At 41.3% G+C, this 26,187-nt stretch overlaps 1 protein-coding gene across 1 annotated transcript in view; it reads right to left on the reverse strand.

The window, feature by feature from the left end:
* Window positions 1-26,187, reverse strand: part of ZSWIM8 (zinc finger SWIM-type containing 8) — a gene marked incomplete at both ends in the record, with an annotated part of 61,525 nt that overhangs the window by 8,576 nt on the left and 26,762 nt on the right. Inside the window, 16 exons of the mRNA XM_082002261.1 lie at window positions 560-849; window positions 1,040-1,262; window positions 2,044-2,196; window positions 2,971-3,202; window positions 4,476-4,600; window positions 5,515-5,613; window positions 6,193-6,376; window positions 7,637-7,816; window positions 8,727-8,858; window positions 9,668-10,676; window positions 13,079-13,254; window positions 14,146-14,347; window positions 14,701-14,821; window positions 16,098-16,179; window positions 18,984-19,091; window positions 20,844-21,016. Of these exons, the coding sequence (XP_081858387.1) occupies window positions 560-849; window positions 1,040-1,262; window positions 2,044-2,196; window positions 2,971-3,202; window positions 4,476-4,600; window positions 5,515-5,613; window positions 6,193-6,376; window positions 7,637-7,816; window positions 8,727-8,858; window positions 9,668-10,676; window positions 13,079-13,254; window positions 14,146-14,347; window positions 14,701-14,821; window positions 16,098-16,179; window positions 18,984-19,091; window positions 20,844-21,016 (3,489 nt within the window). The remainder of the gene's footprint in view (window positions 1-559; window positions 850-1,039; window positions 1,263-2,043; window positions 2,197-2,970; window positions 3,203-4,475; window positions 4,601-5,514; window positions 5,614-6,192; window positions 6,377-7,636; window positions 7,817-8,726; window positions 8,859-9,667; window positions 10,677-13,078; window positions 13,255-14,145; window positions 14,348-14,700; window positions 14,822-16,097; window positions 16,180-18,983; window positions 19,092-20,843; window positions 21,017-26,187) is intronic.

The following is a 26,187-nucleotide window of genomic DNA, read 5'->3' on the forward strand; positions in this document are numbered from 1 at the left end:
GTTATTAAAGTTAAGCTAAGGATGCATTCGAGGCAGTGAGAGGAACTTGCTATAGCTGATTTTAGTACCCATAAAACTGGACTGTCGCTCTATTGCCATCATGTCAGGAAAACATGAATTTTCAAAGGGTATGTTTTTCAGGCTCTACAAGCCACATGGATAGAAAGCAGGTAGTAGGTCTGGGTGCAAACAGAAAGGGGAGGAAAGTGAAGTGTTGAACACAGCCAAAGACAGCCAAAGAGCATGTTCAAACTTGACAAATGTCTGTCTCTTCAGCAGACCCCTGAAGGAGAAGCTAAGACCAGCCTCTGTGTGAGAAGGGGCTCTGAAGACTGAAGCATGTTGCGGTGCGAACAAGAAAAAGCAGGTCACGAGAACTTTCCAGGCCAAAACAAGCACCACTTTGTAAAATCACAGGTGCTCAGCTTGCACTGCCAGCTGGGCCAGCAGCTTACATGGCTACCACAGCACATCAGCGTCACCATTTTTGGGCATAAGCTCACTTCCCTCCCCTCCTTCCTGCCCAAAAGCAAGCTTCCCAACAAAGTTTTGCTGTAACCTGTTATCCAAGAGACATGGGAGGAGTAAGTTCGAGAGAGCCAGTTGGGAGACACAAAGTTGTGCAGCCCTAGTGCATATAGCCCAATCTCGAAGGCGCAGAGGTGAAGGTTGCGGTGTGGTCCCTGGTGCCCACCACTGGAGGAAGGGTGGGTGAAGATGGAGGTACTGCTGTTTCCACCAGCTTTGATAAGAACTGTCTTGGCCAATTCAAAGTAGAAGTGAGCAGCTGCCTCTGAGGGCTGGTTTGGGACATGAGGAGCATGACTCTCCAGTCGCCTTCCTTTATACCTAGAAGAAAGGACAGAGGAACCTTTCAGGCAGCAACAAGTAGCCCAAGTTCACTAGCTGGAGTGCCTAGTTCCTGTCCTTAGGGTCCAGAAGAAACAAAGCAAATGCTTCCAGGGAAGTACTTCCTGATGCACGATGCACATGTGCTAGTTCCCTGGAACCAGGCCTAGACATTGGCATTATTCATTACCTGCCAACTTCCACAGTCTTTGCACGGGCTCCCCCACTGGCTCTCCTACTGCCACTGGAAGAGGAAGATCCCAGTGAATCACTTGAAGAACTGCTGATGCTGTCGCTGTCCTGTCCTCTACCCCAGGATGTAGTTGCCCATCCCCCACGTAGTGGACGCCGACTGAGCGTTGGAGAACTGTCAGAGGTGGTTTCAGGAGCGCTGCTGTCAATACTAGCCATGCCTACAACACCAGAACCAACACAATAATAACACCAGGGCTGGTAAGTGTAATGTGGGTAGGTAAACTCCTACTCACATCACCTACAGTCCCAACTAACATCAGTCATGCCAGTGACAGTCTGTCTTACAGCTGCCAGGCATTCAACTTTGCAAATTAAGAGAGATTAAATTAGTTTGGCCACAGAAATCAGTGTCATTTTGCAGTTCTCAGATTAAAAAGCAGAAAAGTCCAAAACCAATGTATCTTTATTTCCCCTTTCAATCTTCCCAGCCCCTCACTCCGTCTTGCCAAGCTTTGTGGCAGAGCATAAGAATAAGAAGCAAATATACATACAAAGTCAAGTTCTACAGATGTATGAGTATGAAGAAAACCCTTCTCGCATATGCTGCACAATTTACACAAAGGTTCTTCATATCCTCAGCCTCTAACTTATGCCCTTCCAAGAGAAGTGTAGAGAGGCAGCAGCTCCTCTGAATTTGTTTCTGGACACAGGAGCAGAGTCCTCCACTCCCAGAGTCCAGCAATCATTCAGCTCCAGATATCTAATCCATCACCCAGAACATATCTGGAGTGAGAAAGGTAGAGTAACTTGCCATACGGAAGGGGGCAAGAAATCTGTGGAGCAAAACCTATTTCTCCATGCCAAAGACCTCAGAGACAATCAACTGCTTCTGTAGTAGAGGAAAGTCTGACAAGTGAATGAAAGAGCAAGGGAATTGCCAAAACCCCAGCAGGCTGCCTAGCACAGCACTAGATGCTGCATGAACTAGTCAGTTCCTACCTGTGTGTTTCTTCTTCTGCCTGACAGGTGAACCCCAGCATCTCCCATTGTATCCACCTCTGTTTCCAAGGGCCAGACGACTGGGGACCTTTCCCTCTTGTTTCAAGACAGTGGCCTCTGCAGCTGGCTCACAAGGTGACCTCTGAGAGCTCTCTGCATAAACAAGACAGTGACAAGGTAAACATTATGATTTGTTTCTATTTCTCTAAAACCAGATGTGGCCATTTAAAAGATATAAACATCAAAAGATGCAGGATTTTTATAAAATAAGTGGTATTTATGAGCAGGATTATCTCAGTTTTCTTTCAGTATTAAGCATATCATCCAATACCAGGCCAAGAACATTTAATCTTAACAACTCGAGATTTGGAAAATTTGCTGCAGCTATGGAAAAAATTTAGAATAAAAATGCTCCAACAACCCTAACCATATTGCGTCATCCTCAGCTAGTATTGCTCTCTTTGGGAAGAGTTAAGAGAGCATCTGATTTCTACCAAATACTGCTGTATGTGAAGTTTGCCAAAGTGGATGCACAGCTTGAAGAAAACCACATTTATCTCTAATGCTCTTCAGCAATTCTGGTTACTTGTCTTCCATGAAGGTACCTGACTCACTGCGTAACTTTTTGAAATCCTGCACCTCTGTGATGCAAACCTAAAAGATGGAGTCACAGTAGTTTTACGTTAACTGGTTATACAACTAGTTCAAGGTAGGAAAACCTGAAAATTAGCTTGAATTTCTATGCAACAAGAATGTGTACAGAAATGGATCCAGACAAACAGATAATGGGGAAATGACATTCTAGTAACCACCAAGCAGCCAGATTAATCACTCTGACTACTTCCTAAAACAGACGAGAATGTACAGTTCCAGTTTTGCACTGATAACAGAAGAGTTTCAGCATAACCCTTACAAAGCACCTCTTACCCTGTGCACTCTTCTCCACGAAGTTCTCAGGACTGCTCTGGACTGCAGTGCTTACAGCAGCTTGCTGAGCGACAGAAGCCCCTGGAAGCTGCTGGATGGCTGCAGTGGATTGGGCAGCATGTTTGGAAGGAGATTTTTGATTTGCTACCGTAGGCTTGCTGGATGAGTAGAAGGAACTCAGAGTCTGTGGTTTGTGAGTTTGACTCTCTCTGTCTAGGAGTTTATCTAAAATCTTTAACAGTAAGGAAAAAGGAAAAAAAAAAGAGCTCAGCAGAAGAGTAAGAGAACAGGCATTACACTAAGAAATAGAGGGAAAGTACCAAATCACCTTCCTAGTGGACAATAAATTGCATTTGTTGGAGAAAAAAAGAAAATGCTTATTCTCTAGAAAGTAGGCATCATATTCCTGCACTGAAGATCAGCAATGTACAGTTGAGAGCCACGCAGTCCGTATTACTGAGGAAGCAAAGATTCATTTGTACTCAGTAATATCCCCATTTTCACTTCAAATAGCCACTGGCTTTACTTGAAAAGCACCCAAAACTCACAATAAAGATGTAATTCTGGTACATGAAGGACAGAATGGAGGACTCATATATAGTTCTGCCAGTCATTAGATGTTCTTGTTTCAGTCACCAAAAATCTGTGCTCACCATTCAAAAAACCCTGTCATACCATTACTGAAAAACTGTCTTTTACCGACCTACAATAACGCTTTCTTGTCCTTATTTATTACGTAATTGGGGAACAATGCATGACCACATTTTATCGGTTTGTCCATTTCTACTGTTCATTCTCCACATGAAACGAACACCACAAGTGTGACAGAGAAGTTATTTGCAGATGACTGATATCACAATGTCCCTGTTATGCCCTGGAGAAGATTATAGCAAAAGTGCTTCTTCTTTAGGAGACAAAGACACTAATAATATTCTTGCTGGGTATAAGGGTTTCTGAATATAAAAGATTAAACAAAACCCTTCCTGAAGCATCAGCAGTTTTTGATATTTTTTTCCTCCTTTGGAGTGGAGGGGCAGAGTTTTACTATCTCTCTTGCATGGGAAATTAAGGCACAAGTGGACTGAACTAGTATATCAAAGCAGTGAGATGTTAAGAAACACGGGCTTTGCTAGATATACTGTTCTGCAAGCCAACATCCCTGCAGCAAAACAGAATCGATCCCCAGACCACACACACAGTGCACACTGAAAACCCCTGAGACAAAAGGACTTGTTTTAGCAGGTAAGCAAAAGCATTAAAAGCAGTGAGAAGGCATCTCCCGACTGGACCTTAAGAAACCGAGGGAAAGAGTGCTTCTTCCAGGGCAATGCACACTGCGCAATCAGATTTTAGATCAGTGGAAGAATATATATACCACAACATAGATTGTAAATCATCAGTACATGACACAACAACTCATGCTCACCGACAAAACTATCAAATCCATCAAAATCCAAACATGGTTTGCTCTGCATCTCCCTCTCCCCTTTTAAAGTGAAACCCACCTTCTTCAGCTTAGACTGATCATCCTTGTAAGTAATCATTAGCGCTAGCGCCAGATCCCCTTTCTCCCTTCGGGTGCCTTCACACAACAGAGGATGTTCTGCTTCACTGACAGTTGTTTTCATGCCTGTGGGCCAGAAGAGAGGGGATGAAGAAACAAGTGAGCTCATGGGACTACACCACTTTCTGAGCACTATTTATAACTCAGACTATTTTATTCACCTCACTGTCACAGGCGAAAGAAGGGGTTTTTTTTCCCCTCCCTATTTTGCTGTTACTTTCAGAAATAGGTCATGAATAAACAGGAATATTTCTGCCCCCAGAATACCAAGCTTGCTACAACGGTCAGAACAACCAGATCCTAATATGCCATGGGAAAAGAGGCCAGGCAAGCCCAAAACTCCATCTTGAAACACACTTCTCCAGTTTCTGCAGATGCTACAAGCCAGCATTCCCACACCATAAAGAACCCATCTTCCTCCTTTCAAAGATGAGGCAACAGAGCACAGGCCTTGTTTAATCCATTCTATTTCTTTTTCCATGCTGCTTTAAAACAGACATACAGTATTGTCAACATAATATATGTAATCACTGCTTTGTTGCTGAAGCTGATGAGGCAAGAATCCCATATTATGCTAAGATCCTGAATTATGTGATAATGCTTGAGAGTACTTCTGCTAGTCTTTCACTATCATTGCTTAACCTCTTCTGAAATTATTGCCTTTTGTTCTCTCAAACTGTACATCTCCATTAAAGTCTAGGCAATAAATCTTCCACAACAAAAGAGCAAGAAGAAAGTTAAAATTCATGTTACTACTTTAACATTAGTTCCTGTCCCATATCCCCCTTCCATTTTTCACAGCTTTGCAGAGGCACCTCAACCCTGGCATGTAAGAATCCTCCTGCATCTGGTTCTGACAAACTGTGCAAACACTTTCATTTCTGCTCCAAACGGGAATGAACTACTAACTCTCACCATCCAAAATAAGGCAGGATGCAGAACATGGATGAAGAAAGACTTTTCTTGTAAAAGATTCTTACCAAGAGCAGCAACAGCTGCCTCAAAACCAAGCTCTTCGTCTCCAGGCATTTCATTATTCCAATTACGGCTTGGGGGTCTAGAGCCTGTAGGAGAAACCACTGAAAGAAGACAATAGAATGAGTGTTCAGTGTTCAAAACAAGGACCTCAAGGCAAAAGCCATTTCTGAGTGCTTTCTGAATTTGCAGAGCTTCCCATGGTCCTGTTCCTAGCCTTGTACCGGTCTGAAGACCACAGCACCATCTTGGTTTGTTTTTTTTTTTCCCCTTTCTCTCTCTAAACTGAGAAGGCCAAACCAGGCAGGTATATTGCCAAGTCAGTCTTCTAATCCCAGGTGGTTGTGTTCTTTTTTAAATACTAGATTTATATTAGCTTCCTCTCAATATAACCGGCATAAGAGTAGAAAAGTCAGTCATTTGTAGCTATTTTACAAACACACACAGAGTGCTGGAATGTGGTAAGCTTCCAGTTGTTTTCAAATGTAAGCAGAAGAAACAGTTCCACTGGGGCACAAAGTACCTCTAAAGCAACATGGAGAGAAGTGCAAGCAACAGTGTGTGAAGAATCAAGATTAGGTTGTTATTATACAGAAGACAGTTACAGTTTCTCTTTGAAAACCCCTCAAGACCTGGCATCTCAGAACATGCCCTTTGCACACTCAAGCCAGCGCAGACAGTACCTGGAGTGCACAGGACATCAAATATAAAGCTAGCCAACATGAGAGGCAGGACAGGTCGGTAATCACACAGCGTCCCTTCTCTCAGTTCTTCAGCTCTTCCTCGAATAGTGTTCATCTCGTTAGTGCCCAAGGGAATCTTCTTCAAGAGGGCTGCAATCTCAGACTCCTGATAGGCCAGCTTCACCTGGTAGTATCCACAAGGAAACAGAAGAAGCTGTTATCAGCACAGGCCCTGTGGGCAGTGGACCATTTTCCCCTATACATAAAGTACAGCAGTGGGTTTTATTGGATCATTAAATTATACCAACTCGTAGCACCCTAGCCACCTTTACCATTCTCTCCACACTGAACACAGATTTTCAAATCTACTACAAGTTTTGCCTCATATTTATACATAATTTTTTTTTTTTACTCAAATTAAGACACTTAGGCTGCACACAAAAAAACGCATCAGCTTTCGTAAGAGCATCAGGAGAAGTGTTTGACTGGATAAGTCAGTGGAAAAGGTGATTACTCTTAATTGTAGGAAGAAAGGATGCTATGTTAAGTAATATACCTGTTCGAGACAGAGACTGACTAGCAGAAGAATAGGCATGGGGTGGCAACACACACACCACCAGGATGAAGACCATTGCATTTCACTACTCTGTGCCATTCCTGCATTCTCTCCATTCTTAACATGTAAAAGTGATTCCTTCCTTTCAGGTAGCAAGTGACTGCCAATCTCACAATTTTCTAATCAGACCATAAGAAGTACAGATAATTAGTGTAACAAGTGTAGGTGGTGGATACCTAGCAACAATACATACTTCCAGGGACTGCACAAACCTGCAGTGAAAAGCAAGGCAGCTGCAAATCACACAGACAAGCTCCTAATTGGTCACCTCTTTTTTCTAAACAGGAAGCCTAATAGCAATCAAGCAGTGTCCAAAATAATACACCAGCACAGTGCATATGTTCACTTGCAAATGAATAAGATCAGCAGGAGCAACAATTTTCAAACATGTAACAATCGCACCAATTCACCCTAAGGAATAAGTTTCAAACCACTTCACCAATGCAAATGGTGAAATGGACAATTCCATTTAAAAATGGCTTCATTATCCTCAGATTAGCCAAGCAAACTGAAAACATATTTAAGATAAAAACGATATATTCATAAAAGATTTTGTACTCATTTACACATTTTCAAGCCTGTAGCTTCATGTGAAATCAAACGCCTGTTGGTACATGCGGTCTGAGCTTCCTACCAATGAAGGTAACACCAGATAATGTGATTTTTCTAATAATTTTTCTGGCAGATCAACGTGTGCTGCAATCAATTTTAAGGAAACGTATAAAAGCTTAACCAAACTTCATGAGTTGAAATGGAACCCACATGAGCAAAAGCATTCAAGCAGAACAATGTTGCTTATGGATACTGCGTTTTTGAGATGTTTCATACCTCCAGAGCCTTTGTAGAGGCAGGTGGTCTCTGCAGCTCCAGAGCAAACATTCCTATTCGGAAGGCCAGGTTGTGGTACTCCAGCCGCTCACTCAACACCGTCAGCAAGAAAGCAGCTTTAGACAAGGTGTTGGTTGCCATCCATGTCTGCTTGCTGGTTGATACCTTGTTCTTTTTGCCCTGTTTGAGGAGGAATTTGTCACAGGACACTTTCCTAAACATCCTAAATGGTTCTATGCTTGTCCTCCTACCTTTTGCAATAATCAGTAGATAGAAGAAAAAAGTAAAACACATTTAAATTTTATTCCCTTTTCTGACAGATCACAAATCCCAGTGATTACTGATGAACATCATTACTTCCCCTATCGCACACCAGCACAACACAGTGGAAGAGCTTGCCTGTTCATAAGACATATGTCCACTATTGGACTGATGCTCTGCAGACAAATGTTGCATGCCTGTCCCTTCCAAGGGAACCCTTCCATACAACAAACACTGCTTAGTGCCACTATAAGTGATTTTCCAGAAGTTTATGCTTATTTCTTTCCTCTCCAACCCTCTACTCTGAAACAGCAAAACTTCTAACATTTCCAGCAGTGCACACTATGAAATAGGAGACTAGGGTTTTGGAGAGAATCATAAGAAACCTGCACAAAAATCAAGACTTCTTATGGGTTCTATATAATCTCATAGCACACAGTAGCAGGTATCTCTTAAACAAAACATCCTTTGAAGCTGATGTTAAATAGGGTGTTTTGTTCAATTCATTTAAAATAGATGCAGCTTTTAACAGACAAACCAAGCTTCTCTCTGAAGCAAAAGGAAAAGTGAAGAAGCTTTTAACTAAACTTGAGTTACTGAAGACTCCAAGTCCTGATGAATGGCCTCTTATTTTCTTTCTACCTTCTATTCACCCACACACGCACAGTGATCAGTGACAGACGTTAATGAAGTTCAACACAGAGGAAGCACCAGTGAAGGGCCCTGAATCACAGCAAATTAGAAACACCTGGAAATGCTGTTGTACTCATCCCACATATTCTTTCTAACTTACCCTCTACCACCAAAACTAGACAAGCTCTCTCCCTACCTTAGTTGGTGGCTGCTCCACTTTGAGATCTGGAGGGTTGGCCAGTAGGTCCCTGGCGAGCTCCACAGTTAAGCGGCATGCTTCATTACTGTATCCGTGTGCATACAGGGCCTCTGCACAGGCAAACAGGATCTGCAAGAAAGAACAGATGGTCATATTCAAACCACACTGCCCCAGGCTGGAGCTAGCCTGCTCAAACCACTCCTTGCAAAGACTCTGCAAACACAATTCACAATTAGCTTCAGCAGCAGGTGTTCTCAGAGTCCCCCTTGCCTGGACCTTCACCACCATCCCTTTAAGCACTCCCCTAAAAAGCCTTTTTTTCCATAATTAAGTCCCATCCTCCCTCCAAGTGCTATAAGAGATCAAAGAATAACTCAAAAAAACAAAAAACCCAAACTGACTATAACTATCTCCATAGCAGCTCTGTTTCAGCTGCTTGCTCATACAGGTGCAAACTATAAATGTACTTTAAGGTTATTACGGGAATGTGACACAGTCTATTTAGATTTCCTCTGGCTTTCCAGGGAATTTCTGCTTACATGGTTGGATTTAAATTTTTCCTGCTGGGCATGTCTTGGTCTTAGTTATTTTTAATTGCAGTTCAATTTTGCCATTTCCAAGAGTGAGACTACATAAAAAGCACACACTGTTTTGCCTACATTTGTAAATTCTGGAGTGTGAGACGGGACCAGCTAAAACTCGGACACACTTGAAGTTAGCACAGAAATAGGGAGTCAAGCTTGTGGGGAACAGACATGTGTGATACCACTGCATTAAGACTGTCGATACCTTATGATACAATGGGTTATGACGCCATTATAATTAAGCACTTGATTTAACAACATACCAGGTTAAGTGTCACAGCTAGGAGGGTGGCGAGACTGATGTATACAATACGTAAAACTGCAAAACAGTGTTTTGCACTAGACTCAGCTCACCTCCATCCGGTTCTCCTGCTCCAGAGGCTTTATACCAGCAAATATATCCTGCTCCTCTTCATTTCCCCCTTCAGCTTTGTCATCATCTTCCTTGGCTACCTCTTGTGGATTCAGATAGTATACCTGATAATCATCTTCCTCTTCTCCATCATCCCCTCCCGCCGCTGCACCATTCTCTCCCACTTCTTCTGGCTTCAGGCTCATACCACCGCTGTTCTCATCTGCAGAAGGCAGGTCGTCATCACCACTACCCATCTCCCCCACAGGATCCTTGGGCGATTTCTTGGCCATGGAACTGCTCCTGACACTGGGCTCAGGTCCCTCAGAAAAGTATACCCCACCATCCTCCTCAAAGGTGTCCCTGTAGCTCCTGCTCAGTGGGCTTTCTGTAAAACTAAATGTGTTGCTGGCTTCTGCCCCCAGAGCCAAGCTGCTGTCATCCAGGCTCATCTCTGCCAAGTCCGGCTCCAGAGAGCTGTCTTCACTGCTCATGCGGCGTTTCCCACTATGTTTACTGGTCAAGCCTTTGCTCACTGGCAACTTTGCTTTGCCCACTGCAGTCTTATACACAGCTTTATCACCTTCTGCTGAAAGTCGTCTCAGAACCCTCTGTGGCGTTTCAGAGACAACTTTCCGCTTTCCAGTAAGTTCCTTCGGACGAACTGCTGGCTCCTGGGGAGCGGGACGCAGCCTGTCCCCAGACTGCAGACATGGTCCCCCAGGCTCCTGTCCCTGGGTTCTACCAGCCTCACAGGCAGTTTCTGCACACTGTAATCGGCAGCTCCTCTGCTGGATGGCCTTTACCCAACAAAACGAGTTCTTCTTGTCAGTGCTGCTATATGTGATCCCAGGAATGGGATAAGCTTCCTCCCAGTTGAAGTAACATGCTTCCACAGCTGGCTTGAAACCCTGGAAGAGCTTCTCCAGTGATTTCTTGTGCTGACCCCTCTTAACGTTATCTATGACTTTCAGCTGCCACTGTCTGAGCTGTGAACAAAGGTCCCTGCGCCTAAGAGAAGAAGTAAGGGGACAGGTTAGAAAGCATACACAAAACGCACCTGTGACAAACCACCTCTTATCCACAGAACACCTCCTCCTTTTGGTCAGAAACATCTTCTGATGAATTAAGTATAGACAGCATTAGTAAGAAGACAGGCTGAAAAAAGGAAACGGCCATGTTAACAACTAAGTCCTAGACAGGCCCATGACACAGAAACAAAATGTGAACAGTGCCAACATGAAAGCATGATACAAACTGGAAGGTTTAAAAAATTACATACTGTCTGCCCTGTTTGCTTATCTGTCCCAAATAAGGTATTAGTGATGTGAGCCTCAGCAGTCTGAGACCAGTAAGTGCCATGGGGAACTGCTCTTGGAAACATTCATAAAACAGTTTGCAGCAGCTGTGAAACAGCCCTGTGAACAACTCTGGTCAAGACATTCACAAGTACAATCTAAACAGCCTACCCAGGGAAGCACAATGCCAGGCAGGACCACTTAATCTACCTCCCAGGCACTTACCTCTTTACCCTGATATGCCTATCTAGAGCCCGACAATTTAATTTATGCTTTAGCAAGCTGTCCTCAGGAGACTAAACTGTTGCAAGCCATAGGCACAGAACAAGCAAGACAAAAATAATGGATGTTCAAATAACTCTGAGGAAGAAGCAAGCTGATAAGGTTATACAGACTTAAATTACATAGCAGTTAGTCCTGTGCCCCGTATTACCACAGTAAGAACAAAGCATTTCTGCATTTCCCAGCTCCAAATCTCACGTAGGGCCTAAGCATATGAGCAAGAGAGTCTAAATGGATTATATGTTTGGGTGATCTAATTCAAGAAGAGGAAAAGACATTTCTAGAAATTGCACCAAGCGTCTCAATCAACCGCCACCGATTTCAGAGATCTGAGGTACAAGCCCAACACTTCAATCCTCTCAGATTTCCTATTAAAAGCAAAAGAACAAAAAAATCAAATCAAAACAGGGTGACCCAATTTAGGTGCAAAGGGTATTGGGGACAAAAGGGGCTAAACAAAACGGACTGATTCTATTTGTCCACTAAAGAAAGGGAGCAGACTGGTAGGGCTTAATCAAGGAGAGGATTTTCAGAAGGAAAAAGAAGGGGAAACTACGCAGGAAAGGCAACATAAGGATGAGAGCCTGCAATGAATTAGGAATGAGGCAGCAAGTCTCCTTATGATTCACTGGAAAGAATAGCAAGGACGGGTAGAAGAGGGTTCTTCTTGGTGACTATTCAAACGCCAAGAGAATAGGTAATCAAGCAGGAGCATTTCAATTATGCATGCGCTCAAGTAGGAGATCTGAGCAAATTTGAACTGCACCAAAAACCTCAAATGTGAATACACATAGCACAACTTCATACTTTATTAAAAGCCAAACCCTTTTATGGTTTTTCTATGTGATCTGACTGATGTTTGTGTTTAATTTAAGCCTCACTCCCAGTTTCCTACAGTTTTTGATTTGTCTTCATCGCCTATATTTAGCTACTTCTTATTGTAAACTGTACAAGACAGAAACTGCATCCAACATGGTGTCCCTGATGGACCTGACATAGATAGGGCATTTTATTAATGTTACACAACAATTCACAGAAAGCAAATGCTGTTAATGTGTAATTGTATTGAAAACACCATCCTGTTTTCATTTGTGCTGAAAAACTTCTTCTGAGCATTTATAGCACATTAAACTACTTCAGTGCATTTTACCCACCTCACTTTGTATACTAGATGTACAAAACAAATTATTACGTCAACCACAGTATCTCAACACGAGCTCTCAGTACGTCCGCTGCTATTCAACTAGTGTCAAATAAAGATGGCAGTGATTTACCAAGGCACAATATGGTTTAGAAACCTGCAGAAGCCTCACAATTTTTCCTCAGACAATTGAAAACACTGACTGAAAATCATACACCAGTGACACTGTTTTACCAATACACTGCAAAGAATAAACTCCCCGAGAACAGAGAAACCAAAAAATGCTTCATCTTGCAATAGACAACAGTGAATGATTTGGCGAAACAGAAATCCACTAAACTGATGAATAGTTAAATTTAGAAAGCATTAAAATTTATTGGTAGCCATTTTCAAAGAAATGTGCTCCACTGGGACACTGAAATGCAGAATTACACTCATATGTGAAAGAGAACTCTCAGAAAACAAATTATTCACACTACATGATGTTGCTAAAAGTGAGCAGCAATAGCAATTAAAGCTTGAAGTAATTATAGTGCTCCCGAACCTTACATGGCACATGGTCCAGAAGGACTAATGGTTGAACAGGTAATGAGGTAATGATACAAACACAAGAAATCTACAGGAAGAAACTCTTGAGTGTGCTTGAATATCACAGAAATAAGAGAGAGACTGGATCTGATTCTAGTGCTCACCTCTGCGGACTAATAGTTGGGTCAAGGACAGCCAGCCTCCAAAGAACCACCATCTCATCACACATACTTGCACAAGCGTGAGCAGCTACTTCTGACTGGCCATTGCTGCGTCCTGTGTGCCCACTAGCACTGCTGTGTGATGCAGATGTTCGCACACTGTACCACCAGCCAGTTATCTGCAAAAGAAGATGTTCAGTGGAGCTGTGTTGTGGCCAACATCTCATCCCCTGCTCTCACTTAACCTCATAAACACAAGGGAACTGGATCTGTAGCTAATACCATGTTTTCATTTGAGTCCAAAATAACTACGAGCATTAAAGCAGTAGTGGTTTGTGAGACCTAAGGGCATCTCAAAATTTCTCTGGTTAGAAGGCACATTCCCACAAAAGAAAACACTCAAAGAAGGTTCTTTTACTAGAGGCCTTCACACTTGGAGGGAAAAAGTGAACAAATGTGATAAATGAAGCATTTCCTTTCCTGTGCTCAAAGTTGGGGTATGTGATAGAGCAATAAGGAAACTTACACTGCAATTTATATTACAGAGTGAAGTCAGTGTCCTGAACTGTCAAAAAATGAAAACCTTTTTCATTATATTATTTAAAAAAAAAATCCCAAAACTTCTTACTTAAACCCATCAAAAGATATCTTCTAGAAAAATAACAAAAGAATCTGAGATTCTACCACCCAACATGTATCTTTTTATCAAAAATGACAGCTCATATGTGATGTACTGTGTTTAGAAAATAGTAATTAAAATAAACCACCTTGACAGTGCAGAAATCAAATCAAATTAAATGTGCTGAACAAAAGAGATCAGACTACATATATTCATGTCAAACGGACTGAGGTATTTTTTGGGATACAGATTTACTGGGACATCACTAAATGAGCACAAGAGCAAACAGTAGCATCATTTCATCATGGAGACGCACATGCCCATAATGCACACAGACTGTTAAAAAACATTTTATTCAGACATGGATTGTACACACACGGCACCAGTCACTGGCTCATCCCAGTTCCCCAGAATTCACACACACACACAGAGACTAGAGAGATTTGAATACCTGTTCATAGTTGAGACACTGGTCAGTCAGAATCTCCAGCAAAGGAGCTGCATTGCTATCCCGTCTCTTAAACATCTCCCGCACAATGGAAAGCAGGTTCCAGATTCCTTCAGGCTCTCTTCCTCGCAGGGGACGCAGGAGACAGGCCCACTCTGCAGCAGCTGGTGGCTCCGTGGAAGAGAGATACATTGAATTCACATCACTGTAGATAGAAGAGCAGGGAAGAGAAAAAAATTAAATCAAGCACAGCCAAAATCCTGAGTATATGCCACATCCAGAAGTATATTTGCACCTTAAAATGGACGGACATGCACAACCTGAAAGACAGGATGCATAACAAGACTGAGAACACCACACAAGCAGGGTATTGTGCAAATGTAGTGTGCTCTACTGAAATAACATTGGACAAGCCATGTAAAAATACAGTCCAGAAGAGTGACCATGAAACTAACCATCCTTCAGTCCATGGCATCACATAAGGGTACAGGCTATACAGTGAATGAGCTTACAGATTACATGAATGTCACATTTTCCCTTCAATGGGAAACAGTTTACCTGAAAACAACAGGAGAGGGTCCACAGAATTTATGAAGAGTTTTCTTTATGTTGTCACTCAGAGTAGATTCATCTAAGTACCAGGTGCTTTGATCTGATGCAGAGGGTCCAGCAGTGGGATCTTGACAAAAGAGTAACACAAATACAGTCTGCAGGTTTTGAAGATATTTTCCTTTGTGTGCCCAACCACAGAGATCATAGGCAGTACACAGGCAGTGTCACTCAGCTTATTTCACCCGTTGCAGAACTCACTATTCAGAACTATCTTAAAATGCTATCATAACATTACCTTAACCACTGACAACGCTAAACTGGGAGACATGGCTGGCATGATGAATGGTAACACTACAACCAGTGGGACCAGGAGAAATTCAAGGTTTCTGTTGGCACAGTCCTTATGAAGTTAATTGAGGAAAAATGTACACTTCTGTACCTGGGACAGAAAATCCCATGCATCAGCACAGACTGAAAACCAAATGGCTGAGTAGCTAATAGGGTTTGGTGATTACGGTGGATGCCAAGCTGAACACAAACCAATGGCAAACTTTCACTGAAAACACAAAACAAAAAAACCAACCTGCAAACTGGGCTATGTTAAAAAAAAGCACAGCTAGCAGACTTAAGGAACTTAATTTATCCTCCTCTACGAGGCACTGGCAAAGTTACACATGGAATATTGTATCCAGTTTTGGGTCCCCCAGTCCAAGAATGATACTGAGAGACCAGAGAGGATATAGTGGAGGGGTATCAAGATAGCTGGGGGCAGAGAGCACTTGACCTATGAGCTGAGATTGAGGAAGATGGGCTAATTTCATCTAAAAAGGAGGAAGTTAGGGGTGATCATTAACAGCCTACAACTACTTGGAATCACAAACACAACGCAGACACTCTTCTGGGTAGTGGTAGATGATAAAAAAGGGTATTCATACTGGATATTAGGAAAAAATTCTTGACCAAAAGGGTAACGCAGCACTAAAATAGGAATACTCTGTAAAATCTCTCGTAACCAAGACTTGACTAAGCTAGCCAAAGCCATAGCTAACCCAGTCTAGTGTTGCAAACAGTTTTGTTTCAAGTAGGAGGTTGGAGAGATCCCCTCAAATCAACATTTCCAGGAGTCTATAATTAATACCAACTTAAAAAGAAAATTTTTTTGTTAGAAACGTGCATTGCCTGATGCTCCCTTCCTCTGCATACACTCTGAGGCATCCATTACACCAGCAATTGCCTGTTGCTGTGCTATATATACATGCAAGTGCCTGTACTTACCCTTTTCCTTGACCTCCACCTGCAATCCCAGCTACACGGTAATAGACCGCTTCAGAAACTCAAAGCAATGGAAACATATCCAATTCCTATCTGTGACACAGATTACTGAAATAAAATACCGAGCTTACCTGGGGCTCCACACACTGTGTTGATGGCAGTAGACTGAGAAGATAACAGCTCATCCAGCAAGCGCTGAGCTGTTGGAAGAATCTGAAAACATGAAGCAAACTTTCAATACACACAGTATTTCTTACCCTGATATACCCAAAGATCTGCCTGGATTTTCATGACTGAAGAACTCTCATCATTTCAGAAGTGTCAAATACAGTCATGTTTTCAGAAAGGACGATAGAGGGTGCCAAAGGTTATACAATAGCAAAACAGCTTCTTGCACTTTCTCCTCTCCATTCTCAAAGCAAACCTATATGCAAGGCTTACTTCCTACATTCACAGCCTAAGTAGTAAACAAAAGTATCATAGGTTACTAGTTCCTTTCTCATTTCTGGAGGAGAAGGAGCCCACAGAGAGTGATACTGCAGCTAGTTTGGAGAGATATGAAAGTGACTGCAGTCACAGTCATCATTTTCCTACACTTTGAATGTTCTTTATTTCTGTTTCCTAAATCATTTCTCTAAAACCCAAGCTACTGGGAAGAGAGGAGCAAACTATAAATTACATCTATACATAATTTTTTGGGCAGACTTTAGCTTATTTACCATCCTGTTAGCAAAGGGGCCATCTATATATTAACTCAGGCTCAACAATAAGCTAATGCAATTTCAGCACTAAACTAATCATAGCTTCTGGACAGTTCAGAGCATAAGCAGAGAAGGCTCACACCTGACTGCAAAATCCTAAGTAGATATACCCTTAATGTGCTCTTTTTGAAAGAAAAATGCACAGTAGAAAGTGTTTTTTCACAAAATAAGCCTGGGCTGAAACCGTAGATCCATCTAGCCTTTAGCATGCACACTTAGAACATGTTAGGCATGTAGTTAAGATTTAAATGACATGCAACAGAACATCCGATAGCCCCTCACCTCTCTCCACACAACAGCTAAGGTTAAAGATCACACTTACTGTAAAGCAAGGCACATTCAGTACACCTATATTTGCAAATAACAGGGATCCATCTCAAACAGAGGGAAGAAAAACAATGCTTCAGAAGGATACTTTGCATTCCAGTAATCTGAAGAAACAAACTCAGCATTAAGCTATTCTTGTACCTTCTTCCCCTTAAGGGAAAGTATCAACCTTAAGGTTAAAGTATCAGGGACCTCCAGGGACTCTCCATCAGGCATTTTTTCCAAGATATTCATATTTAATTGGAATAGGAGTACTGGCTTCATGAAGGGAAATAGCTCTTGGGAGAAGAACTAGGTAATAAATTCCAGCTGCTCAAAATCGTATTTTCATAGATACAGAAAACACTTTCTATAGAGATTTCTAAAAACATCTTATCTAACTGCATTCCTACAGACGACCATCCCTTTACATCTGAAAGTAATTCAGCATTATATTACTGTACCATAATGTCATTCACAAGCTGAAAATAAGGATAAAATAGAATCATGTGTACAGCCGCCTCTAATTCTACATCATGTAGTCAAAATATGGGGTCCCAAGGTATCAGAATATCTCTCTCCACTCAGAAATCTTACAGACTGGGAATGAGACTGCTGGAAGAGTTTGGGGCATGCCTTGCCTTTTTCAAGGGAGTTACACAACACAGGCTAAGACGCATCTGCCACTAAAACCCAAACTTTTCTGTTCGACAGCATCCATCATATTATCTGGCAAGATAGTAGTAATTAAATTAAATAATCCAGATGTTCCTGGGTGCACAGCTGGTACACATGACCAAAGGAGAAATAAATCCTGCAAAAAGGAGCAGACACCAAATATTTGAAAGCAAACAGCTCACATGCCATTCAGGAAACAACTACCACCACTGCTAGCCTTTCAAAACCCTCCTTCATCAAGCAGCAGACTATGTGACATAAAGCTCCGAGTCCTTAAGGAGAAAAGCTTTGTCTGTTACGTAATGCAGCAAGGAGCACGCACAATTGGTGCTGAACTCTCAGCAACAAAAAAACAGTATTTTTCTATCACTTTGTTATTATATGATTCTCTGTTTCCTCTCATAAGAAGACTAGTATTTCTGCAGGAAATTTAGAGCACGTTGTAGCAATAGAATGTCTTTGTGTCCCAAACACAGCACTATAATGTGAATATTAGACACATGCTGACAGTAATCTAACTCCTGCTTAAGATATTATGCACACACTACTGAAACATGACAGATACCTATGCAGGTCAGTTTTTAATCAACCTCCTTTGGTTGAACCAGCCTAAAAAAGTCACCAAGCCCTTATATTTTTAAAGCAAACATTTCATAATCACTTAGGCATTCTTGTGTATTTTGTGCAAGCATGTTAGGCAGATGATATAAATGACCTGACCTTGAACAACATAGGTATTTAAGGAGTAAGAGAGAAAATTTTGCCTTTGACTAACAAAATTTCATGTCTATTACTTTCCATAACCCAAATGATTCTTATGAATCACCAAGAGGCTACACTGGGGGAAGTCAAAAGGTCACCAACTGGGTGCATTAGAAAGCGCCCACCTAAGGCATATACAAACATCCCCTGAGTAGTCTTCTCCACTTAACTAACCAAACACACAAAAAAGAAGCAATCTGACTTGTTCTGACCTATGTTTTTCACCACCATACATTTATTTTGTGTTTCATCCTCCACAAGCTAAGCGCATATTCACGCTAATATGAATAGCCACCACTCTTCTTTCTCTTCTAATCTTTTACTTGGCAATAGACAATTGTCAAATAATAGAATGGCAAACCTGAAAAGGGCAAGAACTGAAAGCCTTCTCAGCAACTCACAATTGAATAGCAAAACTGTTTATCTTGCAACAGAAGACATATAAATTGACCCAGAATAAAGATAACTGAGTTTGACAAAAAGTCAGTCCTATTGATTTTCCCCATTTACCTGTTGTGGAAGTTCACTGATTAGGTACTGAGCAAATTTTTGCAATTGGTCTCTTTGTAGCCGAGACAAGGACTCAGAAACAGGTGCTCGTAAGCATACTGCAGATGCCTGAAGAAAGAAAAGGAGATATAAACTGCCATTAACAGGTCAGACTTAATGAAGCTGTGTCCACTGAATGGATGAAGTATCAGGAACAGTAGCCATGCTGATGCATATCATGCTTGGTCTTGATGGGCAATTTTTTTTCCTGTAATTATGTAGTGTGTTGCAGAGATAAGATGCAAATAAGCTGTTTACGCTTTATAGAAACTGTTTTTAAGAGTTTCTTTTCAAGGAGACAGCTTTAACAGCTGTTGTTGCTAGCAATTGCACAACTACTGGCAGAGATTTCACAAACAGGCCTCTAAAATAAGACATTATTCTTTAAGCTTCTGGCAAACCAACCAGCTCTGTGGGGGGCTGTTTCACAGAATCACAACCACCTTGTTTATCTCATTAGAGGTTTTTTCTTCAATCTTAAAAATCGGTCTCTTCCCACATCTTAGAACAACTTACATGATAAAAACCCCACCACTAGTTTCTTAACCTTTTTCACTCTACAGAACTAAAAATGCCCAAATGGCACATACCTAAAATTTAACCTGGAAACAGGCAAGAGCAATTTGATAATAAAGATGCTTCTGATATTGATTTGTCTACATCAAGCAATATACCTTGGCTTGTAACTTGCTAGTGTCAGCAGTCAGTATACAAAGCCACGAAAATCCTTTCACTATTACTTTTCAGGTAGAAGAAAGGATTGGAAGAAGAATAATTCTTTTTATCTTACACAGGGTCCTAACTTTCTGGGTGTAAATAATATAAATGAAATTTTGTTTCCTATCCTCACTATCCATACCAACCTTTTAGAACTGGAACTAATAATTCAAAGCAGAATCCATTTTTTTGCCAATTCTCCAGTCCTAAGTACAGAAAGTATACTGATATTCCAATGATTTCACAAGACTATCAATTTAAGCCTATTGCAATTATCCACTGTTAAATATTAACAAGCTTCAGCAGGTTATTAGCACTTATTTAAGAATCTGGAGTTGATCATAAGCACGTTAGCTATAAAATGTTCTGTGACAGCAGAAAATCTTCTGTTCCTCTCAATCACTCAAGCTTAATCCTCCCTTAAGATGTATTTCTCAGCTTCCCAAAGACAGAGGAAATTAATCTGTATGCAAGACTGAACCCTCAACTTGTGTATTTCATGTTGATTCTACACATTTTCACCTGGAGTTTGTTGGGGTAAGAAACACCTACTTTTGACTCTATACAAGGCCACACAGAATACAAGCAGTCAAATAAAAACATAAACTTAACTGACTGTTTGAAATCTAGAAGTCAAAATGACAGTTACCTGCCTCAGCATGTGTTAAAATGAGCCAGTGAACATAACGGCACAACAGTGATCAAAATTACTTTCCTTCTGCACTCTGATCAAACAACCTAAAGAAAGAGCTTTCAAATCCCATATTTACAAAGATTTTTAATATTTTAGCTATTGGTGACCTTCCACTCCTTGCAGAACTGGAAAAAGAATGAGTAATTCTAGCATTTAAATGAGAAACAGGAAGGGGCCAAAAAGGCCTCTGTATCTACCCTTAGCAATTTGCATGTTATCGAAGGACATTCTGCAGTTTAGAGACTCAGACAATTCACTCTGCAACTGTGAGCACACATTTGCACAATCTGTAACCAAAAGGAGTGCCAAGAACGATTTCCCTAAAGAGAGTGCATGTTGCATAAAACTGTAATGAGGAGAGACTCGGAGAAGGTGCCACGGGGAGAGCAGAACTGTATTTAAAGGCCTACATTGTGTATCCGGAAGAGGCAGAGCGCCACGACATGAGCACACCACTTGGCCCCAGCTCCGCAGGTACAGCTGCATGACGTGATCCTGCATCGGTCAAACATCACCGCCACGTTGTACGCACCTTTGGGTGGCACCATCTGTGGGGGTACCACAGTGGCACTCAGGTGGAAACCTGTTAAAATTCAAAAGTCCAAAGTTACGCTGCTGGTGCTTGGGAGACAGATTCAGCTAGTGCGGACATTTAGGCATGTGCCATTTAAACAGCAAAACAACATGTCTAGCAACAACATCCATATAGGGATGAACATGGATCCAGAGTCTCCAGCACTTGTTTCTTCCCAATCAGCTAAGGCAGAATATTAGCAGAGAGGCATAACATGTTATAAGAGGTTCAAAAATACTGGGGTTTGATACATTAATTTCTTTATATATTTATTTCTATTAATATTTAATAAAGAAAAGCAGAACTGGACAAAACCATCACCAAAAAGTGTGGTTTTTTGATCACAGGGTCAAAGCTGGACTACACATATTTCAGGCATGATTTCTATGGTAATTAACTCTGGCAACAGGCTAGGTGACTTCTTCAGAATTATTTCAAAGTCAGTCAACTTTCACAATTTTACAGTGAGCTAAAGACGGCAGCACTTACACATGAACACTTACTTTCACTTTGTGGCTTCAGAAGCCACCCGTTTCTCTTAAATTACATACCTCCCTGCAATGTTGCGAATATCCCATTTTTATAAACCCGGTACTCGGAAAACAAAAAAATGCTCTTGCTTAGACTAAGATCTATACAAAAGGGAAATTTCAGCAATAAGACTTGAATGAATCCAGCCCCATTAATCTGTGATCAAACAAATAAATTACGAATCTCATCTCAAGCAGGATGACAAAGAACTTTAACGAGACTTGGCTTCGTGTAAACTCATGTACAATGCATACCAGTTGTACATATAATGCAGCTTCCTCTAGGAAAAGCCCATCAGGAGCATGCATGAATCTTCTATTTGACTTGAAGGTCCCTATCACCAGTTAATCATCCTCTACAGCAATCAGTATCAGCCTCAGAACCTTTCTGCTAGTCTCAAATTCAGTTTTAATGAAGCATAGAAAGCACCAAGGGTATGAAAGCCAAAATTCAATCCAACAACCTACGTTAAGTGAAAAAAATATGGCTTGGGACAGATGATTGAAATAGTTTCTCCATCATCAGCACAGGGAAGTACATTATAAATCCACACTACTACGTTTTTATTATGATATTGTGAGATTATAATAATGATGATGTTCAGGGGTGCACATGACCTACCAAATCCCATTTAAAACAATGTGCAGTATTTCTTCCTCAAAATATAATCCCCGTGCCAATGCAAACTTGCTTTTACCTTGCTTAACCTTTCTATTTCTCCTATTCACCAGAATTCAAATCCTCTTCCTGACGTGGGTGATTATTTTGATTAGTACACATAATGCCACCCAAATTCTTCAGCCATTTTAGCAATTGGAACAGAATCAAAACAAAAGGCGGCATTCACACAAAATTACTGCACTGCTCATTACTAGCTACAGTTCTAATTTATGTTCCACACTTAGATGATACAACCCAAACAGTTCAGCCAGTCCTTCTGTTCTACTAGAAGCATCTCAGACTAATGCCAAAATGCCCTAATTTTCACAAAAGCAAATTAAGCATTTCACAAATTGGAATTGCAGCACTTCTGTTTCACTGAGAAAAAGCAAAGGTGTTCAAAAGGTGTTAGAGAAGAATGGGTCACAGCTATACACTTTTATCAAGCTCCGACCATGAAATTTTTATTTGTATATGAAGCAGTTAACTGATTAAATTCAAAGAGGGAAGAACAGTTATAAAAAGAGAGAAAGTTTAAGGGCTTCAGCATGACGTATCACAAGCTTTAACTCAAAACTGTAGCTTGATGAACATGTCTGCCACTGACACTGCTAATTCAAGCAGCTCTGCCCCATTCTTTTGCACCACCTGTCTTGCCGTACTGAACAACTGTTTGTGGGATGGCACAAGAAACCATACCAGGAAAAAATTCTGGACTAAATTAATGGTTACTGTTAGCAGGAAAAAATATCACAATTCAGTTCACTGCACAGCTTACAAAAGCCTGAGCCTGCAGGGACTGAAAAGGTTACTATCAGGGGGACCATTCTGGAGTGCTTCACCCCAAATGCTGCTGTTTAAAGAAATGGCCATCAAATTGTACTTGTTTACAGTCACAGCACAACTACTGTCTTCTCCTGCAGACCACAGCTCTTATCCTCCTGCTTAAATGTGAAGACAAAAATCACATCTACTGCACACCTGAGTGATGTGGCCACCTCATGGAGACCACAAGAATGTTCTTCCCTCCCTCCCACCCACCCCCTGCTTCTGCTACCTAATAACAGCTTATCCACTCCATGCAGAGCAATACATTACAAAAACATGTCTGCAGGTACCAGCTGCATTCATTCTGCAACTGCATGTAGCCCACCAGAAAAAAAAACACTAAGATCTACACCCTATTCTTGGCAAGCTCCACTACCAGGAGACCTCGAGAATGAGCTGCAGGCCAGAGGAACTGCTCTGCCAGGAATCTCTGAACCCCTGGCTACCAATTTTTTTAAATGCACTTGTGAGCACAGAGTAAGCTTAGTGCTTCTGTGAAAGCACTTAGGCTTTCTACACAGAAAGTGCATCTTACACTTCTTATGGGTACCAAATTTACATGCACAGAACAAGTATGTCAAGCAGGCAGCAGAAAGACTTCAGAGGATGTGTCAGGTGCATAAACTGTACAACATACTTGCTATGCACAGAGAGCACCAGGAGTCATCTACTGCACCCATGAAGCAGGTCTTACCATACAGTGAAGAAGGGGTAGCAGCACACTGTCCTTGCTGATACTCAGTTAAGACACATGGTTTGATCAAATGTAAAAGCTGGAAATAATCAACTGCTGCCCACACTAGGTCGTACAAAATAAAGATGGCTTCTTTTTCAGTCTATAACGTATCGTTCTCACTGCTCTACCCCTGCAGCTTAATCTTTCAGGAAAAGTATCCCAAAGAAACGTATGCTTCCTGCTGGTTAAAATCCAGTTTTCAGAATTTTAGGATAGCTACATCAATGTCTTTTGTATTTAATATTTATTTTATCATGAAATTCATTATCATGAAATTTCAGGTCTGTTTATTCATTTTCTGAGGTCATATTAGTCCTCATGATTTCAAGCAGAAATGCACAAATTTAAAATACCCTAAGCTACTCAGTAAGCAATCAGAATTAAAAGATTTAAGTGACCTATGAGTTAACAATACACTGCTAAGAATACTTCTTGCAATACAGGTTCCAAGCTTTCTTCACTGATATTTGGTAGTTCTGATGCCCTTATAACAATGACAGCAAACACACCTCTGCATAGAATTTAAGAACCTTTTCTCTGGCTTTCTCAGGACTAACAGAAACGGGAAAATGAAAGCTTAAGAAAAGCTTTTACACAGGAAGTAAAGCAATGCAATTTTGGACACTTGTTTGTTTTAAATCAAGATAGGAGAATCTCTAAAAAGTGGAGACTTAAAAGACACTACTCAAGGAGATGCAAAGTTAGAATCCAGACTGAACCCACTGCTGCCTTCCTCAATTGTTAAAAAAGAAATTAACACTATGATAGACAAAAGTCCCTGAAATCAGCAACTACAACACACCTACTTGAGAACAGCAATAATGTCTTCAGCACAAGGAAACAGGTACATGACTGCTACAAAGGGAATGTGCAGGAGAAGGTCTACAAAAGCCAATTCTTTGTGTATATAGAGTAGAACACTGTAAAAAAAGTGGGGTTTTGGAATGTGGTGAAGAGGTGCTATTGTTCAGAAATTATGGATATGGATTTGCTTGTGGACAAGATGACTACGATCACTCATTTATGTTTTTAAAAAAAATCTTATACTGCAAAGAGAAACATGACAAAAAGAGCACAAAGCACATTTCAAGCTTTGTCCTGTTGATCACAATATCACAATGCACTGCCCAATGCCCCTCCAAATCAAATCCCCTTTCAAGGGCTGCTTCATTTCCTGCATTTCTTTTCCCAGTTGTCAGTATATGTAACTCAAAACTGCAGCCACACACCTTAACATAATTTGGAGTAGACAACTGAAGTTATATCCACCGCACCTGTACTGCCCAGCTTTTGGGCTGCTACTCATGGAAGAAAAAAAATTCCCCCCATTAGATAAAGTTCTTCTGCTAAGGAGGAAAAAACATTACTATTTAAACAAAGTTGATTCCTTCCCTTCCACACACATAATGCTTCCTCAAGAAGCCCAGCTGCTACATGTGTACTTGAGAAGTTCTTCCCCTGTATCCTTTACCACCTCCTCTTTTTCCCTACTTCTCTCCTCCTCCCCCAAGCACAGGTTTGGCACTAACATTCCTAGCCTTTGTTCATTTAAGTTGCTTTACACCTCCTCACCCTTTTAATTTATTATGAAAGAAGTTTTGACAACAGTTGCATTTTAATGCATTTTGTCTCTCTTAAACATTTACCTTCCTGAAGTTCAGCAGATGCCTTAGAGACCTCTCAGCATTTAAGTCCTGACATCAGGAGTTCATGAGTGCACTCAAAAGTCAATTTAATCCTATTTAGCTCAATTTTGTTCATGTTCCAACACTACTATCTGGTCTCACTGACAACTCACTATACCTCCTGTATGAGGAAGTACTTCACTTCCATTCCCATGAATTCCTGCTATTGTTATTCCAGTAGACAACGGACTAGCTAAAATCCTTTCAGATGCTTTACCCTATGTTCAGACAACAGTTCATCAGTCTCTTGCAATTTGCATATCACAGAATCACTAGGTTGGAAAGGACCTTCAAGATCATCAAGTCCAACCATTAATCCAGCGCCACCATGTCCCCTAAACCATGTCCTGAAGCGCCACATCCACACGTTTTTTGAACACTTCCAGAGATGGCGACTCCACCACCTCCCTGGGCAGCCTGTTCCAATGCCTGACCACCCTCTCAGTGAAGAAATTTTTCTTAATATCCAATCTAAACCTCCCCTGGCGCAACTTGAGGCCATTTCCTCTTGTCCTATCACTAGTTACTTGGGAGAAGAGACCAACACCCTCGTCGCCACAACGCCCTTTCAGGTAGTTGTAGAGAGCGATAAGGTCTCCCCTCAGCCTCCTCTTCTCCAGACTGAACAACCCCAGTTCCCTCAGCCGCTCCTCATAAGACTTGTGCTCCAGACCCCTCACCAGCTTCGTTGCCCTTCTCTGGACACGCTCCAGCACCTCAACATCCTTCTTGTAGTGAGG

The sequence above is a fragment of the Phaethon aethereus genome (assembly GCF_964289735.1).
Source record: "Phaethon aethereus genome assembly, chromosome: 7".
In the NCBI taxonomy this organism is placed as follows: domain Eukaryota; kingdom Metazoa; phylum Chordata; class Aves; order Phaethontiformes; family Phaethontidae; genus Phaethon; species Phaethon aethereus.